Genomic DNA, 19949 nt, shown 5'->3' with positions numbered 1-19949 from the left:
CATCTGGAACCTCACATCTCCACTATAGAGCCTCTACTTCCCCCAGTCCTGGAACCCTTAGATAGGGCCCACTTTTCTGTATGCCTTTCCCAATCCATATCAAATAATATTGCATCTGCCGATCACAACTTAATCAACACAACGATTGCCACCTCAACCATGCTTCACTTCAGACTGTGTCCAGAGACATCACGTGTGGAATGACAACCCTTCAGCTTCATTACTCGGGTGAGACCTTTCCTTTCATAGTATACTCTAATTCCATCCCAGGTGGTTCACTTTCTAACAAAGTCCCCAAATCTAGATATAGACCAGGTTCTGTGAGAGAGAGCATATGTTCACACGTATCCATAAACTACTGCAAAATATATACCTGAAAGCAGAAGTACACTAGAGTTTGCAGTGAGTATCCCTCTAACACTTCCTCTCCACTATTCCAAGTTTTGGGTCCATGATTGCTCAACAATTTGTTTGGCTTTGTATGTTAACTCTCCTTTCAGTCACAACTCTGATTTTTAAACCCAAGTTACCCCACCCTTCCCTGCAAACATCAAGAAAAGAATAAATTACAGTGTATTTTCTTCAGGTTCCCTGGTAAATAAAGGCACTGGTAAAGAAAGCCTTGGAGGAGGCTGGGTGGGGAGGGTGTGTTTGGGGGTCCTGGGGCACCTGCCTGAGGACCTGCAGTCCTGCTGCTTCCCAGTGTCTGAGCCTGGGCCTCTCAGCCTCCCTGTCTACCTGCAGAGGCTAACAGCCCCTAATGGTAGGCACTTCTGGGCGACTAAGGAGACCACAGGGTACAGTGTGGGTGCCTTGCTGTGACAATGTGACCAGCGTGGCCAGCGTGGCTGTGTAGGGCAGCAAACAGAGGTGACCCTCCAGCTCCAGCTCAGACTATGGGAGAGAGGCTCAGGGCTTCTCAGTGAAGATGGGGGTACAGCGACTGTTCCCCTCCATGACGACTTTGAGAAGAAGCCCCATTGACACTTTTCCTGTAGGATCCATGTGTCAAAACCCAGACTGTCTGACTCCAGCTCTGGTGTCATTAACATTTCTACCACATTTTCCCCTTTCTTTCTTTCTTTCTTTCTTTCTTTCTTTCTTTCTTTCTTTCTTTCTCTCTTTCTTTTTTTGGGGAGGGCAGTAGTGATAGAAACTGAGAGGAAAGGGGAAGATAAAGAGGGAGAGAGACAGGGTCAGGTGCTGGCACACCTAGTTAAGCACACACATTACAGTGCACAAGGACTCAGGTTCAAATCCCTGGTCCCCACCTGCAGGAGGAAAATTTCAGGAGTGAAGCAGGACTGAGGTGTTTCTCTGTCTCTCTCCCTCTCTATTTCCCCCTCCTCTCTCACTTTCTGTCTTTATCTAATAAGAAATAAATAAAAATATTTTAAAACATTTATGGAATGAGGGAGAGACAGAGAGATGTCTGCAGCATGACTTCCCCATTCATAACGCTTTCCCTCTTTCTAGCAGGGACCTGGGGTTTGAACCGAGGTCCCAGCACATGGTAATATATGCGTGCTCTACTAGGTGTGCCACCAATGGCCTCCCCCTACCACTCACTTTCAAGGCCATCAAACTGGGCTGTCACTGGTCACTAGAAACACCTTAGCCTTGACCTCCCTGGTAGAAGGAGGTGCTGATGGCTGGCCGGTGGCCCCTCCCATGAGGTGGCTGTAGCATCTAATAGGATAAGGCTGCAGAGCCCATTGTCAGCAAAGGAGCTGGGAGCAAGGGGAGAGCAAAATGGTTATGCAAAGAGACTCTCATGCCTGAGGCTGCAGAGAGCCAGGTTTAATGTCCCTCACCAACATAAAGAAGAGCTGAGCATTGCTTGGTAAAAGAAAGAAACAAACAGAAACAAAGAGTCTAGTGCCAGCAGACTGTGGTGTCTTGGTTGTCACCAGTGTCCTGTGGCACTCACTCTGTATTTCCTGGGATGGGTCAAGCTTTTCAGTGGTTTGCCTGATTTTGAGGCCCTGCCTCTTTTTCTCTCCCTGGGCCCACTGACTCTCTCTCTCTCTCTTCTCTCTCCACCCCTTCCCAGTGTCCTGAATCCTGATGTCATCCCAGTGCCCATCACATCCACAAATTTTAGCCTTGGCAACCATGACTACATTCAAACTTCCAGAGTTGGTCTCTCCCCTTCTGACCAGAGTTTGTCCCATGACCCCTGTCCTCTGCCCTTGGGCCTCAGTTTTCAAATGTGTCACTGGACCCAGGTACCTGGTTACAGGGGATCTTTTGCTCTGTGAGCTGCAGCAGTCGCGCATAGTCTTGCTCAGTAACCTCACAAGGGTTCTTGGAGAGAAACGCACTCAGGAACGCCTCCAAAATCTGGTGGCAGTCTTTATGCCTGTGAGAGGAGACACAGAGAGTAAAATGAAGGGAACGATTCCAGCTAGAGAGTCACGTGAGGCACAAGAGGAAGTAGTCACTGCGCTCGAAGCACCTCACCTGAAGCATCTCCCCTTGTCTGTGCCTTCTCCTTTTTGAATAAGGGAAGAGGCAAGGGCACCATTTCACCACTGATGGTATTCTCCTCCTCCTCCTCCTGTTATCGTATGTGTGTGTGTGTGGGGGGGGGGGTACTGGTTTACAGTCCAGTTGTTAACACGTGGGTACAATTTCTCATCTCCCAGTCATAAGTGTCTGTAAAACATTACGACGCCTAAAGCATGAAGAGTGCTTTCCAGACAGCAGGTGCTGCTGTGTGAAGGTCCTGAGGCAGACAAGAATTGCCACTGCTTGAGAGACAGAAAGCAACTGCACCAGCAATAGTAAAGGAACCCTGCGGGGGAAGGGCAGAGAAATCAAGTCAGAAATAGCCCGCAGATCCCTTAGACTTTTTGCACCAAGGAAACGACCTCAGGATTGATCTGAACCCACTGGGAAAGCACTGGGTGATTCTGAAATGAGAGTGGAGCTGTCTGAGCTCTTGTCTGTTTGCTTTTAGTGCACAGGAAATGAAGGGCAGGAAATGAGCTTAGAGTGTCATGCACAGTCCTGCTGGTCTACCTTCCAAGCCCAATATCTATTTTATATTTTGAGAGAGACGTGTGGAGGGGCGGGGCGGCAAAGCACCATTCACCTCCTGTAGAGCTCCCTGGGTGCCAGGGCACAACACCTTCCTTGTTCAGTCATTCTTCAGACCTCACAGGTTTTTTGTTTCTTTGTTTTTGTTTTTGTTTGGTGGAGAGGACATTCTGGAAAACTCTGAGTTGAATCCTAACATCCCAGAAGCTCATTCTGGGAAAAAAACTTACTTTTTTCAGGGTCATTTAATGCAGAAAAGATGCTGAACACCAATTGTTTCTGTGGTCTCTGCTCTGAACTCACTGCAGTACTGCCTGAGGAGCTTTGCAAAGAGATACAAGGCCTGACTCCAGAGCCAAGACTCAGGATCCGGAGAGTAGACAGAAAGCAGAGCCTGGGATTTCTCCAAAAGACTCCCATTCACACACCTCTTTCTGGACCCAACAACCTGCCCTTCCACTCTCCTCTCAATGACTTTGATGTTTAGATACCTCAAAGAAGTCGAGGCTTGCTGGTTTTGATGTTTTGGTGTTCTGTTTTGCTCTGGCTTATGTCAGTGAACTTAGCGTTCTCCTGCGTTTTCTGTGATCCTGTCAAAGTCACAAAACCACTAGTCAACCTTCAGTTCCTCTTACTTGACGAGTTGGCTTCATTTGAAGTTTTTTTTTTTTTTTACACTTCCTTCTTTGCAACATCTTTCCTTACATTTTTACTCACTGCTTTTATTACTTAATCTTCAACCTAGATTCCATTTACTGTTCCAAGTGCATATGAATTAATTTCCTATTCAACATCTCACTGACTCTGAAACTAACGTTAGAATTGTGAAAACATGTTCAACTCTGCATAAAGCAAATGGTAGATTCCTTTCCCAACATGCTTCACTCACTCCAGTATTTCCCTCCTTGACAAGTGGCACTTCATTTTTTTTCCCATAGCTCAGCCCACAAATCTTGAAGCCATAATTATTTCTTCTCTTTCTGTCATACACAAGTATATAGAAAAATCATATGTTGAGCAGGGTGGCAGTGCAGCTGTTTGAGTACACATGTCATAGCGCAGAAGGACCCAGGTTCAAGCCCCTAACCATCACCTGCAGGGGGACAACTTTGTGAGTGGTGAAGCAGAGATGCAGTTGTCTCTCTGTCTCTCCCTTTCTATCACCCATTTCATCTCGATTTCTGGCTGTCTCTATACAATAAAGAAAGAAAGAAAGAAAATGTAAAAAAAAATTTTAAAAAGAGAAACCATGTGGTATCTACTATCAAAATGAGGAAGTGCATCATTTCACTCATCATGAGAAAAATGCAAAACAACATTGAGACTCTACCTCACACTAATGAGAACAGACTAGAAAGACAAAACAGGAAATGATGAGGATGTGGAGAAAGAGGAACTCTGTTCCATTGCTGGTGGGAGTGTCAACCTAGTGCAGCCTTTATGGAGAACAGTCTGGAGAACCCTGAAACAGAGACAAATGTCCCAGTAATTCCACTTGTAGGCATTTCTCCAAAAGACATGAAACACTAATTCAGAAGGATATTGCACCCCCATGTTTATTATGCATGATAATAAAAATATAGGAGAGATTTAAATGCCCAACAACAGATGACTGGATAGGAAAGTTATGGGACATAGACTCAAGGGGGTACTACTTGGCTATTTAAAAAGATGATACTGTGGTCTGGGTTGTGGTGCAGTGGGTAAAGCATTGGATTCTCAACCATGAGGTCCCCAGTTCAACCCCTGGCAGCACATGTATCAGAGTGATGTCTGGTTCTTTCTCTCTCTGCCTATCTTTCTCATGAATAAGTAAATAAATAAATAAGTAAATAAATAGAATTCACTGTTCGTGGAGACATTTATTTCCATTAAATAAATAAAAGAATACATAAACAAACAAACAAATAAATAAATAGATGATACTGTGTCCTTTGGGACAAAATGGGTGGAGGTGGAGGTGATTATGTTTATGGAAGGAAGGAAGGGAGGAAGGGAGAGGCAACTACCAGATGGTGTCACACATACATGGAATATAGAGAATTGAAACAGATGATATTGCAAAATGATAACAAGTAGCCAACTCATCTCAAAGACCTGGAGAGAACTATGGTGATTATCACTGGGGGCTGGAGACACAGAAGTTTGGTGTTGGGAGTGGTGTGGACCGATACTATTATCTTATAATCCTACAAATCACTAGCGAAAAAAATCTAGGATCCAATAGAAGATTCTAGGCTCATAGGTCAGAGGAACATTGGATTCTTCTAAAGAATGAAGTAGAACGGACATTTTGCAAGGAAGGCAGAAAGCTGGGGAACATGTCAGCCTCCTTCAGAGAGTGCTGTCATTACAGACACTAAACCTTTCTCTCCTGGGTCCTCAGCCCCCAGCCCCCAGCAACAGTGGCCAGCCATGTCTGGCACTGACTCAGACCCTATGTCAGCCCTCAGTGAAGGTGCTTAACTGGCTAAGCATCACACTGACACAGCTGACACCCTGGGTTTGGTTACTGACATCCCTGTTGCCAGAGCAGCCTGTTTCTATTGTTCCTTTGTGGAAATAAAATATTTTTTTAAAAAACCAGGTAGGCAAATTTCCCAGCACACTAGAGATTGTAAACATTATCCACAACCCTGACCCCTCTCCCTTCACAAATTCTTGAGGAACTGTTTTCAGCTATTTCCCCTAAAGAAGGAGGAAGGAGAGAATCCTAGAAAACTCTTTTCTGTGGACTTTTTATTTTCTTTATATATATTTTTTGTTTTAGTTTCTCCAGGTGCATCCCCACAACGTCTTTTCATTATTCCTAATGACAGATGAGCAGGGCTCACAGCTAATATTTCCAGGATCAGCATGAAGAAGGCAGAGTGTTGGTGCCAGGCGGTGGTGCATACTAAAGTGTAAAAGGACCCGGGTTCAAGCCCCTGGTCCCCACCTGCAGGGAGGAAGCTTCATGAGTGGTGAGTCAGACTTGCAGGTGCTTATCTGTGTCTTTCCATCTCTACCTCCCCCTGCCTGTCAATTTCTCTATGTACCTAATAATAATAATAACTAATACATAAAATTTTAAAAGTACAATTACATTTTAAAAAGAAGGCACAGTGGTCATATCTCCTCTTTCCTTTTTCTTTTCTACCATTGTTATTGCTGGGCTTAGTGTCACCACAAGGAACCCAAGGTTCCTGGTGACCTTTTTTTTTCTTCTCTCTCTCTTCTTTCCTTCCTTCCTTCCTTCCTTCCTTCCTTCTTTCCTTCCTTTCTATCTTTCTCTCCTTTTTTTCTTTCTGTTTATTTTATAAGATAGAGCCTTTTTGAGAAAGGAGGGGCAAGTGGCAGAGAGACACATTGCTTCACTCTTCATGAAGTTCCTCTCTGCAGGTGGTGAGCAGGACTCAGACTCAGGTCTCTGAAACTGGTAACAGATGTAACAGATGCGGTTAATCAGGTGCACCACCCCCTGCCCTGAAACCCGCCCCCCTTTCTTTTTATCTAACAGAACATCAAGCATGTTTGGAAGAGAAAGAGGAGCACCAGCAAAGATGTGTGCGCCACCTTGACACAGAAGAGACTCACTGTGTGGCCCCAGACGGAACCTTCTGTGGCTTCCCAGTGCAGGTGCCTGTGGGCATGGTGCTGGGTGTCGGGCTGAGAGATCGCCAAAAGGGAGGCACAGTGGAAATGGACTTGAGATCCCATGTGGACTAAAGGCTTGCCTCCTCCATGGACTAGAGATAAGGAGGGTTAGTCTCCGGCTGCGCACTGGCCAACACAGTACAGTGTTCAAGGACCTGGGTTCAAGCCCCTGTCCGCACCTGTAATTTCAGGTTCTCTCTCTCTCTCTCTCTTCCTCTCCCTCCCCTCTGTCTCTCCCCCTATCCTTCTGTCTACCTCTCTCCTTATTCCCCTTATCTCTGAATTTCTCTGTATCCATGAAAAAAGAAGGAGATGATATTTTGTCCTTTGGAACAAACTGGGTGGAATTGGAGGTGAGTCACAAAATAAGGAAAAAAATGAAACACAGCTGCCTGAATGTTTCACTCATGTGTGGAATCTAGAGTTCTGATATACATGAACTTGGAAAGAATAAAAACACAGAAGCAAGCAGTTTCTATTATTATTTTTTTTGCAATTGGAGACATTAGTATTTTTTTAATAAACAGTCTATCATACATATTAAAATATAGGAAATTTCGTTAAGACATAAAGCTTCCAATTCTGCCTTTGTGGCAACTTTAAAAATAAGAATGATATATCTGGAGCTCAGCTTCCCCAGAGACCCACCCTACTAGGGAAAGAGAGAGGCAGACTGGGAGTATGGACCGACCAGTCAATGCCCATGTTCAGCAGGGAAGCAATTACAGAAGCCAGACCTTCTACCTTCTGCAACCCTCAATGACCCTGGGTCCATGCTCCCAGAGGGATAGAGAATGGGAAAGCTATCGGGGGAGGGGGTGGGATATGGAGATTGGGCGGTGGGAATTGTGTGGAGTTGTACCCCTCCTACCCTATGGTTTTGTTAATTAATCCTTTCTTAAAAAAAAATAAAAATAAAAATAAAATAAATAAAAAAAATCAGAATGATATATAAATACACTTCATTTTCAAGACTTCATAGTTATATACTGTGAATGATACAGTCTTTCTTATTTTACATATCTCACTGTTCACTTGATTAACACATTCTTATCTGTACTACTGCATGTTATTGGGGGCTGTGGGTGGGGGGAGCAAGCACAATGACCTATCTCCTCCCAGCAAGCTGCTTCTAAGACTTGTGAGAACTGTAGTGGTGACCTTGGGATGTGGGAGGGTGAGGACACAGACCTTTGGTGGCGGGTGTGGTGTGGAACACTACAATTTCAGAATCTTGTAAACTACTACTAAACACCAAAAAAATAAATAAAAACAAAGAGGAGAATAAAAAAGAAAGACAGAGAAAGAAAGAATGAATGAAAGACAGTAAGGAAGAAAGAAAGAGAGGGAAAGAAATGAAAGCAGTTAGAAGTGGTCCCAGGTTCATCTCCAGCTCCACCATGAGCCATAGCTGATCAATTCTTCTCCCTCCCTTCCTTCCTTCCTTCCTTCCTTCCTTCCTTCCTTCCTTCCACCTTCCTTCCACCTTCCTTTCTTCCTTCCTCTCTCCCTTCTTTCCTTCTTTCTCCGTCCTTCTCTATCTCAAATAAAATAAAATAATAAAAAGAAAACTTTTACTGAAGACATGGTTTGGAAATGACAGACCTTGAGTCCCCTGCACCCCTCCAACCTCACAGATGCCAAGGCCAGGCAGGGTGCCAGCTCTGTCAGGCTCCACAGCCAGAGAGGGAACCCAGGCACTACATGGGACCTGGATCCAGAGGAAACTCTGGAGCTGAGGTGACTCTCTCTCCCCCCTTAGCTGTCAGTGTGACCCAGATGGGGTCAGTGGGCTCCTTAATATCTGCAACATGTCACCATCCACTGACACCAGAAACTGGGGGCAGAAGTTAAGAGAGCAGGTTTCTCTGTGAGTAGACCAGCTTGTCATTTAGCTGAAGGGGAGAACTTTCTGGAATGTCTCCAGAGCCTGACTAGGTGGTGTTTCTGGGGTCTGTTGAAATTCACAGAGCTGGTGCGTCTCACCCTGGGAGCCACCTCAGTGGTTAAAGTTCTTCCTGCTCTTTGATTCCACTGTTCTCTGCTCACAGCCATTTCCTGTATGCAAGAAGGGGAAGGGGTGCTGTTTTTCTTTTCTCTCTTTTTCTTTTGTTTATTATCTTTATTTATTGGCTAGACATCCAGAAATCATGAGAGTATGAAGACATGGAGAGGGAGAGATGAAGAGAGACATCTTCAGCACTGTTTCACCACTCACAAAGCTTTCCTCATGCGATCACGGACTAGGGCTTGAACCTGGATCCTTGCACACTGTACCAGGTGCACCGACACCCAGCCCCAGGGGTGCCATTTTCTATTCTTTTGCCTCCAGGGTTTTCACTGGGACTCAGAGACTGCACTATGAATCCACTGCTCCTGAAGGCCAATTTTTTCTCATTTTTGTTTCCCTTGTTATTATTGTTATTGCTGTCATTGCTGTTGTTCTTGGATAGGACAGAGAGAAATCGAGAGAGGAGGGGAATACAGAGAAGGGGACAGAAAGGTAGACACCTGCAGACCTGCTTCACTGCATGTGAAGAGACGCCCCTACAGGTGGGGAGCCGGGGGCTCAAGCCAGGATCCTTAAGCCAGTCCTTGTGCTTTGCGCCAGCTGCACTTAACCTCCTATGCTCCCCCTCCCCCCACAAATGCTGGTGTCTTTTCTTTCTTTTTTTTCTTGTAGTGATGCTTTCTATGACAGAATCAAACTTATATTGGGGTCTGACCCTTCTGATGTCTTCACTCCCAACTCCCCGCCCCATTGCCGTCAGGCTTCACAACCCAACTGTGACCACTACAGGCACTTGGGAGGACAGGCGTCATTGGGGATACTCCACAAAATGCCTGAAATCGCCATCCATTCCCCTGCGCCCCTCACTTAACTTCCTGTCCCACAGGGTTGGGGAACGTTGACGTGTGGATTTGAACCAGGTTCAGAGTCTCCAGCCCTGGAGCTGGCCTCTATGCTGAGTGTTTGTGACTCTCACAATGAGAACCATCAGCCCGGGAACCCGTCCTGGACACCATGATGGGGGGTGGAGAGGGCGCTCAGCCCACCTGCACAAAAGCTGCTTTCTCTGGGGCCTGGCAGAGCCCAGCCTGGTCCAGATAGGTTGGGGAGGAAAGCTTCAGACACTACTCACCTGAGCTCTGATCCCCGTGTGCGGACATAGGAGAAGCAGCGTTGCAGGAGAATGTTGGAGAAATTGCTGGTGGTGCCGCTGCCCTTCCAGATTTGTGGTGTTTGGCTGACCTGACTTGGGGTCCACAGAAACAGCCACAGAATGACTCCAACCACCACCAACACCAACACCACCAGTATGAAACACACTCTAAAGCTGAGTGCTTTCCAGAAACTGCCAAGAGAAGACTCCTTCCTTTCCAGCAAGGTGGTGGCCTGGGGGCAACATCCACCCTGGTCCACAGGGTCATTGTCTGCTAAAGATTCTGGGTCAGGGCCGAGGTCCTCTTGGGAAGGGGTCATCTGGATGTAGACGAGGTGAGCAGACATGGGAAGACGAGTGTTCAGCTGGCTCTGGGTCTTTCACTTTCACTTCTGTGTTTGCTGCTTCCTTCCCCAGTCCATCCCGCCTCTGCCCTCTGCAGAGCTCAGTGGTGACTGGTCCAATGAGGCCTTACAGGACTCAAAAGAAACTAACAGCTTATCCAATAGCACTTCTGGGGGGACTTCACTACTCAGGCTCTTTTTCAGGTAAAAAAAAAAAAAAAACAGTCAGAGAGAGAGACAGAAACAGAGCCAAAGGGAGACAGAGACAGAGGCAGACAGTCAAAGGGATTGATGCCACAGCACTGAAGCTTCTTCCAGTGTGCTGACAACCAGCTGCAAACTCAGGTCTATGTACACGTATGCGACATGGAAAGCAGACACCTGCCCTGTGAGCTGTTTTGTCAGCCCCTCTTCCGCACCTCCACCTCCAAAAAACACGGTCACCTGAAGCATGTTAGGACGGCAGGCAGCAGATCTCTGTTGTTGTTGCCTTAACAGTGCTTTGCAATAGGGTAAGATTTTAGTGTAGGGCCACATCCATTTCTCTCTCTTTGCAGGGATGCACATGAGCGTGTTGGCCCTATGTAAGGACACACAGGAGTCACTGCACAAGCAGTGAAGCAAGTCTGCAGATGTTTACCTTTCTCTCCTCCTCTCTGTCTTCCCCCTCCTCTCTTGATTTCTCTCTGGCCTGTATAACAACAACAACAGCTAATAATGAAAAAAAAAAAATGCCACCAGGTGCAGTGGATTAATAGTGCAGGCATTCAACCAAGCGATAACCCAGGAGGTAAAAAAAAAAAAAAAAAAGATAGACTAAGAGAAAGAAAGAAAGAAAGAAAGAAAGAAAAGGAGAGGAGATGAAAGAAGAGAAGGGAAGATAGAAGAGGAGAGGAGAGAAGAGGAGAGGAGAGGAGTGGAGAAGAGAGGAGAGGAGAGGAGAAAAATGAAAATTCAGAAATCAAGGAGTCTGGCAGTAGCACAGCGAGTTAAGCCACATGGCACAAAGCTCAAGGACCATGTAATGATCCCTTTCAGCCCTGGCTCCCCACCTGCAGGGGAGTCACTTCACAGGGTGTGAAGCAAGTCTGAAGATTTCTGTCTTTCTCTCCCCCTTTCTGTCTTCCCCTCCTCTCTCCATTTCTCTCTGTGCTATCTAACAATGATGACATCATTGACAACAACAATAACTACAACAATAATAAAAAACAACCAGGCAGGGCAAATAAAGGGAAAATAAATAAATAAATAAATAAATAAATATTAAAAATTAAAAAAAAAGAAATTCAGAAATCTAAGAGCTTTTTAATAATTTTACAAACACACACCCACGTAATCATTCTAGTTGCTCATTCGTTGAGAATAACCTATCAGACATGAGGAGACAGCTTAATGGGTAGGCAAACAACTTTAATGCCTGAGGCTATAAACATCCTACTTCCACCCTCTGTCCCATATCACCACCAACACCCACACACAACACTGAGATAAGCCAGAGCTGAGCATTACTCCTGTTTAAAAATACAGGCGTGTGTGACTTTCCAGAGCCTTGCCTTCATAATGACATGTAGGTTTGAGGTGTGGTTTTTGCAAGGCAGTCAGAGCTCCCCCACAAGGGACCAAGAGGCCTCCTAAGAGATGAGACTTCGGGGCTCTGCACCAGAATTCTCTGCACTTTAGAGCACTCAGGCTCTCTGCATCCAGTGCCCAGACACAGCGAGGTCTGCCAAGCCCCATTTCTGTCTACATTTCTCTATTGACTGCTTTTCTCATACAGGGCTTATTGTGATATTGCCATTAAATCTTACAGTCTCTAATAATGGCAAATATAAATTGACAGCTTCAAATGTCCAAGATAAAAGTCACTAAATAGAAACACTTGGAAGTGAATACAGAGGGCAGGCACATTTGGCTGAGCACACATGCGACCATCCACAGGGACTGCGACCCGGCTTCTGCTCCTCACCTATTTCCTTGTTGTTTGTTTGTTGAGCCCAGAGCACAGCTCAGCTCTGGTTTAGAGTGGTGCTGGGGACTGAACCTTAGTGCCTCAGGCAGGAAAGAAGGAAGGAAGGAGGGAAACAGGAAGACAAATGGCTGCCGGAAGCAGTGGATTCATAGTGTTCATACCAAGCCCCTTTGTTAACCCTGGTGGCAATTAAAAAAAAAAATGGTGTGTTCCGGAAAGTGTCGAAGTGACAAAGCTTTGGACTCGCAAGCATGAGGTCCGGAGTTCTATCCCCGGCAGCACGTGTGCCAGAGTGATGTCTGGTTCTTTCTCCACCTATCTGTCTCATAAATTAATAAAATCTTTTAAAAAATGAAAAGAAAGAGAAAGAAAGAAAGAAAGATAAATGAATACCAAGAGCGCAGTTAAGCATCCCAAGCCCGCCCACTCTTTCAAACTGTCCATTGCTTGATTGATCCAGGAGGTCAACCCTGCCGCCATCGAAGCATCCACCCGTGTTGAGTTGACTGTCACGATGGCGCTTCGCAGTTGTTGCATCAGGGTATCGAAACTCCCAGACCAGTTTCCTAAGAGCCCGGCATCATGCCATATCGGCATCAGCCTTGGAAACACGGACAGGATTCCCCAGCGAGGCTCCGTCATCACTGGCATCACCACCGCAGTCATCAGGAGCATCTGGTGTATTCTTTGGTGGTGGGGCATCTTGGACCTTTCTCACCAGTTGTTCAGGTACTCACACCGGACCTGGTTTGTCCTGTGGAAAAACACAAACAGAGCCTCGTGCCCATGTCAGCACGGGATCAGGCCCATGCCATGTGCCTGTTAATATGTCCTTCCATTTTACCATGCCTCTCTGTGGGCCATGGGGCATATGATGTCTTTCTGCCGCAGAGTGGCCATTAATATCCAAATTTAAAAAATTAAGTGTAAATAAGGCTAGGGATAGTCTTTCCTTAGGGATGCGGCCGTGGCCTATTCCCCCTTTTTGTTTTAACAGACATTCCTTGAGGGTGCAATGAGCACGTTCCACAATGCCTTGACCCTGAGGATTATAGGGCAGGCCATGGGTTAAGCGGACTCCCATTTGCTGGCAGAAGGAGACAAAAGACCGAGCAGTGTAGGCAGGGCCATTGTCTGTTTTCAAAGTTTGATGCATACCCCATGCAGCCCATGCCTCTAGGCAATGGGTGATCACATTGCGAGCCTTTTCGCCACTCAACGGGGTGGCCATGATAACACCAGAGCAGGTGTTTACAGAGACATGTAGATACTTAAGCGTGCCAAATTCAGAAAAGTGCGTGACATCTATTTGCCATAGGACGCCAGGGCGTAAGCCCCGAGGGTTAATTCCAACGCTTGGTGGATGCTGGAAAGTCACACACTGAGGGCAACCCAGAACCACCTGACGAGCGTCCGCACGGGGCAAATTAAATTTTTCTGTAGGGTTTTAGCATTTACATGAAAAAGTTCATGAAAACATCTGGTCCGTTCCATTGCTGGAGCCATCAAGAGGACATCCTGTCTTGCCAATTTATCTACAATGTTATTACCCTCGCTCAGGGGGCCAGGCAATCCAGTGTGTGCTCGAATGTGTTGAATATAAAAGCGCTGTGTGCGGTGCCAAATCAGATCTTGTAGTTCTTTTAACAGCGCACACACCGTGCTGGATCTTTTTATAGGTCCAGTGGCCTCTAGAACCTTGACTGCATTAATCACATAAGCAGAGTCAGATATCAAATTAAGGGGAAAATGGCATCTCTTAAAAACTTCAATCACAATTTGCAACTCCACTATTCGAGGAGAGCCTGGTTGGAAATGACACCCTCTGTCCCATATCACCACCAACACCCACACACAACACTGTGAGAAGCCAGAGCTGAGCATTACTCCTGTTTAAAAATACAGGCGTGTGTGACTTTCCAGAGCCTTGCCTTCATAATGACATGTAGGTTTGAGGTGTGGTTTTTGCAAGGCAGTCAGAGCTCCCCCACAAGGGACCAAGAGGCCTCCTAAGAGATGAGACTTCGGGGCTCTGCACCAGAATTCTCTGCACTTTAGAGCACTCAGGCTCTCTGCATCCAGTGCCCAGACACAGCGAGGTCTGCCAAGCCCCATTTCTGTCTACATTTCTCTATTGACTGCTTTTCTCATACTGGGCTTATTGTGATATTGCCATTAAATCTTACAGTCTCTAATAATGGCAAATATAAATTGACAGCTTCAAATGTCCAAGATAAAAGTCACTAAATAGAAACACTTGGAAGTGAATACAGAGGGCAGGCACATTTGGCTGAGCACACATGCAACCATCCACAGGGACTGCGACCCGGCTTCTGCTCCTCACCTACTTCCTTGTTGTTTGTTTGTTGAGCCCAGAGCACAGCTCAGCTCTGGTTTAGAGTGGTGCTGGGGACTGAACCTTAGTGCCTCAGGCAGGAAAGAAGGAAGGAAGGAGGGAAACAGGAAGACAAATGGCTGCCGGAAGCAGTGGATTCATAGTGCTCATACCAAGCCCCTTTGTTAACCCTGGTGGCAATTCAAAAAAAAAAGGTGTGTTCCGGAAGGTGTCGCAGTGACAAAGCTTTGGACTCTCAAGCATGAGGTCCGGAGTTCTATCCCCGGCAGCACGTGTGCCAGAGTGATGTCTGGTTCTTTCTCCATCTATCTGTCTCATAAATTAATAAAATCTTTAAAAAAATGAAAAGAAAGAGAAAGAAAGAAAGAAACATGAATACAGACCCCCAAAAATGCACGTATTTAATAAGACATTTGCAAATGTCTTCAGCAGGGAACGTCACAAGCACAGAGATGTGATAAATGACAGTCGTCTGAGTGCACTGGATCAACATGAAACTACATGAGAACACGATCAGCGACCCTGTCCCCCACAGCCACCCAGGTTTCTTGTCGCCACAAGATAGGAACTAATAGAGCATCAGTGGTACCATGTGGGGCATCTTGGCATAAATTTACACTAAAATCAGATTTATTCTGGCTGGGAGTATGTATCCAACTGCCAATGTCCGTGTCCCGTAGAAAAGCAATTACAGAAGCAGACCTTCCACCTTCTGCACAGAAACATCTTTGGTCCATACTCTCAGAGGCAGAAAGCGCAGGGAACTTTCCAGTGGAGGGGAAGCAACATGGAACTCTGGTGATGGGAACTGTGTGGAACTGTACCCCTGTTTTATTACAGTCTCCTTAGTGACTGAGTCACTAATAAAAAATTATAATTAAAAAGTCAGTTTTATTGTGACACACGAGTAACACAACATCTCCCGTCTCAACTGCATGATCAAAAATGTATTCATTTCAGCTTTTCTGAGAAATTTTGAAAATGTTACTTCCTGTCTATACTTTTAAATAAACATGTCCATTACAGTTAAAAGTAGGAACAGTTCTTAGGAAACCAATGATTCTACCTATACACTGAGCTAATTTCCAAATTAATGATATCTACAGCAAGTATAGATAGTGTTTTTTATTTCACTGCCTTTTCATTGAAATGATGAGATATGAAGTATGTATGTAGCATGCCTGTGCAATTTACATGTTATGACCCACCTACACATAGAAAGCATGTTCTATGGCATGTGTGCACACACTTACTTAATATTTAAGTAGTTTGATATTTTAGCTGTGTTTTTCACTGAGGAAGTGCATTCCCTCAGCTAAAATTTCATTTTATGTTATTTTGTTGTTGTTGCTGTTGTTTTATTTGTTTAGCCCGGAGCACCGCTCAGCTCTGGCTTATAGTGGTGGTGACTGGGTTCACCTTTGGTGCCCCAGGCAGGAAAGTCTTTTTTTTTTTTTTTTTTGCATTAAAGCCATCGTCCCAGCCCTGCATTTTCACATTTTCATTTTCAATGCAAATAACTATGATCAAACTTGGTCCTATGATAATCTAGATTTAATTTTATATTATTTCAGTAGACACACCATGTATTTAAGAGGGGAATGAACACCAGTGATATTATGTGAGAACCTTCAGCTTTAATTCTATAGATCAATAAAACACATCACTATCCACAATGTATAGACTGGAAGGCAGGGTGGTGTTAGTCCTGGTAAAGTGCACATGTTATGATGTACTAGGACCCTGGTTCAACCCTGGGCTCCATCTGCAGAGGGGAGCTTCAAGAGCAATGAAGCAGTGCTGCAGGTGTCTCTCTGTCTCTTTCCCTACTTCCCCCTTCCATATCCATTGCTTTCTGTCTGCTTTTATCCAATAAAAAATATTAAAGGTGTTCCAGGAGGTGGCACAGTGGATAAAGCATTGGACTCTCAAACATGAGGTCCCAAATTCAATCCCCGGCAGCACATGTACCAGAGTGATATCTGGTTCTTTCTCTCTCCTCCTATCTTTATCATTAATAAACAAATAAAATCTTTAAAAAATATTAAAGATCTTACTCTCAAGATATGTAAAAAAGGTATAAAAACTTCAAAATAAAGTGATAGATGTGTCATCAGAAATTTAAAAGGAAACATCGTAGGCAGTAGTGAAATGCCAGGAGCCATTTCTCTGCTTGATAGATGATAAGCTTTGAGACAATGGAACCCCCCAAGACAAGTGTTAATTCCCCCCTTGGCAGGCCATTTCCCCTCAGGTAAACCATTTATCAGTAATTAAGTGAGTCAACACAAGTGAGTCAACACACAGTTTGGTTTCCACCATTTGTTGCAAGGAACATTCCGCTTTGAAGTTTGCTCCCCCTCCCCTTCCTCCAGCATTCCCTCTCCTTCCCCAAAGCCTTATGATGCCTGTGAACACAATAAAATTTTGCCGCTTGATCAGAAACCTGTCTTGCTGTCGTTCTTTCGTGTCTCGTGTCCCTTTCATTCCAGGTCTTTTTGGGTTCCTAGCCCCTGCTCACCGCCCTGCTGGTCGGGCAGTGAAACACTCTCAAGAAACCCCAAATCAACACTTAGAACCAAAAACAAAACAAAACACCTTGTTTTCATATGGTTTGTAAAATACTCTCCTTTCCTTTAAGCTGGTGTTGCTAGGATCTTTCTTTCTCTTTGCTTTTTAAAAGATTTATCTTATTTATTTTTCATAAAGATTAGTGCATTTTAAGGGAAAGGGAGCTGGCCATCACCACATTAAAGGAAGTATCAGTGCTGTGCTCTCCCAATCTCTCTCTTTTTCTCTCCTCTCTCAAATTTCTGTCATTACAAATAAAAAATAATCCAATGAATTTTAACAATATAACTTTACTGCCAGGTTGATTTTTATTTTCTTTGTTTAAGGACTCTCCAAACCACCTCTCCAGCACCTGTCTTTTCCTGCTTTGTCGAGAGAAGCTACTCTCTCGGGTGTGAGGTTTAATCTCAGCACGTTCCTGTTTCTCCTCATCACAGTCGCAGGCCCGAGTTCCTTCTCCTCTGGAATCTGCTGTTTGTGTCTGGAGCTCAGGAAGCAACTTTGTGACTGACTGACTGACTGACTGCCTGACTGACTGACTGACTGACTGCCTGTCTGCCTGTCTGCCTGACTGACTTTGCCCCAGTGCCAGAAGCTGCTTTTCCCTTGCCGGGCTCCTCAGTGAACACCTTTCAGAACTTTCATCTTTTTTAGCAGCCAAAGCACATCCCTGAGGAACAATTTAAGACATTTTCTCTGTGGGCTGAAGAGAGGTTTCCAAAGACTGGTACAGACTCACACTGAGGGCCCTGCAGTCTACCTGGGAATTTTCCTTGCATTTTGCCTTAGGGTAGGGGTCCTAGTCTCCCTTACTTTTTATTTATTTATTTATTTATTTATTTATTTATTTATTTATTATTTCAGCAATTACTGCTCAGCTCTAGTTTATGGTGTTGTGGGGGAATTGAACTTGGGCCCTTGAAGCCATAGGCATGAGAGTCTCTTTGCATAACCATCGCTGGGGAGCCAGAGACGACCCGAACTGCCCCTGCGGCTACAGACAGACTATGACCCACATAGTCAATGACTGCCACCTCTCCAGATTCAAAGGAGAATCTCCAGATTCGAAACTTTACATCAGGCTCAACCTGATGCTGTTGACTGGCTACGGAAGAAGGGCAAACGCTTGAAGAAGAAGAACCATTATGCTCTCTACCCCCATGGCTTCCTGATCTTTGTCCAATATATATATTAAGGAAACTGATTTTACTGACTTTTCCAGGCTAGGCTAAGCCATGCTAACCAAAACAACACAACATCCAAAGGCCACTGTTCCTGTGTCTCTACAATTGCACTGTTACAAATTATTTTATTTTTTTTTATTATTTATTTATTCCCTTTTGTTCCTCTTGTTGTTTTATTGTTGTAGTTATTATTGTTCTTGATGTTGTTGTTGTGGGATAGGACAGAGAGAAATGGAGAGAGGAGGGGAAGACAGAGAGGGGGAGAGAAAGATAGATAAATGCAGACCTGTTTCACCACCTGTGAAGCGATTCCCCTGCAGGTGGGGAGCTGGGGCCTCGAACCAGCATCCTTAGGCCGGTCCTTACGCCTTGCGCCACCTGAGCTTAACCCACTGGACTACTGCCCGACTCCATTAAAAATTATTTTTTAAGATTTATTTATTGATTTATTATGGAGAGAGACTGAGAGAAATTGAGAAGGGAGGGGGAGATAGGGAATGAGACAGAGAGACACCTGCAGCCCTACTTCACCACTTTGGAATGTCTCCCCCTGCAGATGGGGACTAGGGGCTTCAACCCGGGTCCTTGAACACTGTATTGTATGTGCATAACCAAGTGTGCTACTGCCAAGCCTTCTTTACTGCAAATTATTAACTGTAGCATTTTAGTTAATAGGCTGCTATGATTTACAAGTTTGATTACCAGAGCACTACTCAGCTCTGGTTCATGGTGGTACTGGGGATTGATACTGGGATCTGGAGGTCTTTTGTCTCACCAGTATGCTGTCCCCTCAGCCCACTGCAATTCATTTTACATGACACGAATACAGATGTGCACAGGTCCACATTATCCTTCTGCATTTTCATAGATTCCTTTCAGTTCTTAAAATGTTGTCATTCTTTCTATGTACACACACAGAGAGCAGTAACTTGGTGCCTGTGTTCTTAAGTGTTTGGTTTTTTTGTATCAGTAGTTAAGTTTTCTGCTGGGCTAGCCTGAGGGTGTTTCTTGCCAGGTATGTGCTCTCTGGGTTGGAGAGAACTCCACAGGAGCCAACCTAGGCTGCTGCTTACTCAGCAATGCACGAGAGGAACCAGGAACTCTAGTGGCTGAGCAGGAATGCCATGCAATGCCTTTATTGATCAGAGAAAAATGCCTTTTATATCTTCTGAAGTAGAAATGGCTAGTGGGAAAAGGAAATGGCTAGGAAAGGGGGTGGAGCAAAAAAAAAAAAAAGAGTGTGAAAGCTTCCACAGCGGCTGTTGTGAAGGTTCTAACCAGTGGGTTAAACCAATACCCTGCAGGCAGGGCAGGTCACAGACAAAAGGGTGATTATGTAAATAGACCACAGCAATGCTGGGGACCTGGCATAATAACCAACAGTTTTCTGTATCTGTTTTGATTCAGAATTGTTTTGAACCACAAGGCAAAGCAGGGTCAATGTGCCAACGAAAGTGTTGATAGAGGGTTTCTTCTGAGTGTTTGACTGCTGCCTCCAATGTTTCTTTTTAAATCTCTGATGACTACACTATAAATTTATTTTGAACTTTCCATTCCATTTGTATATACTTTGGGAGTCAGCTTCTAAATGTTTTTAGATTTTTTTCAATTTATTTATTTATGTACCCTTTTCTTGCCCTTGTTGTTTTTCATGGTTGTTGGAGCTATTATTGTTGTTGTCAC

The 19949-nt window shown here is 44.9% G+C and overlaps 1 protein-coding gene across 1 annotated transcript in view; it reads right to left on the bottom strand.

Annotated features, from left to right (window-relative positions):
* LOC107522257 (ADP-ribosyl cyclase/cyclic ADP-ribose hydrolase 1-like) overlaps positions 1 to 10664 on the bottom strand; it is an 18616-nt gene extending 7952 nt beyond the window's left edge. The window contains exons 1-2 of the mRNA XM_060188291.1: positions 9822 to 10664; positions 2233 to 2362 (exon numbers count right to left, since the gene is read on the bottom strand). Coding sequence (XP_060044274.1) covers positions 2233 to 2362; positions 9822 to 10189 — 498 coding nt within the window. The 5' untranslated portion in view covers positions 10190 to 10664. The remainder of the gene's footprint in view (positions 1 to 2232; positions 2363 to 9821) is intronic.
* Between the last annotated feature and the right edge of the window lie 9285 nt (positions 10665 to 19949).

Source organism: Erinaceus europaeus, chromosome 3, assembly GCF_950295315.1.
Source record: "Erinaceus europaeus chromosome 3, mEriEur2.1, whole genome shotgun sequence".
Taxonomy (NCBI): Eukaryota; Metazoa; Chordata; class Mammalia; order Eulipotyphla; family Erinaceidae; genus Erinaceus; species Erinaceus europaeus.
The sequence above is the reverse complement of the archived record's forward strand: the minus strand, read 5'-3'. Positions and strand labels throughout refer to the sequence as shown.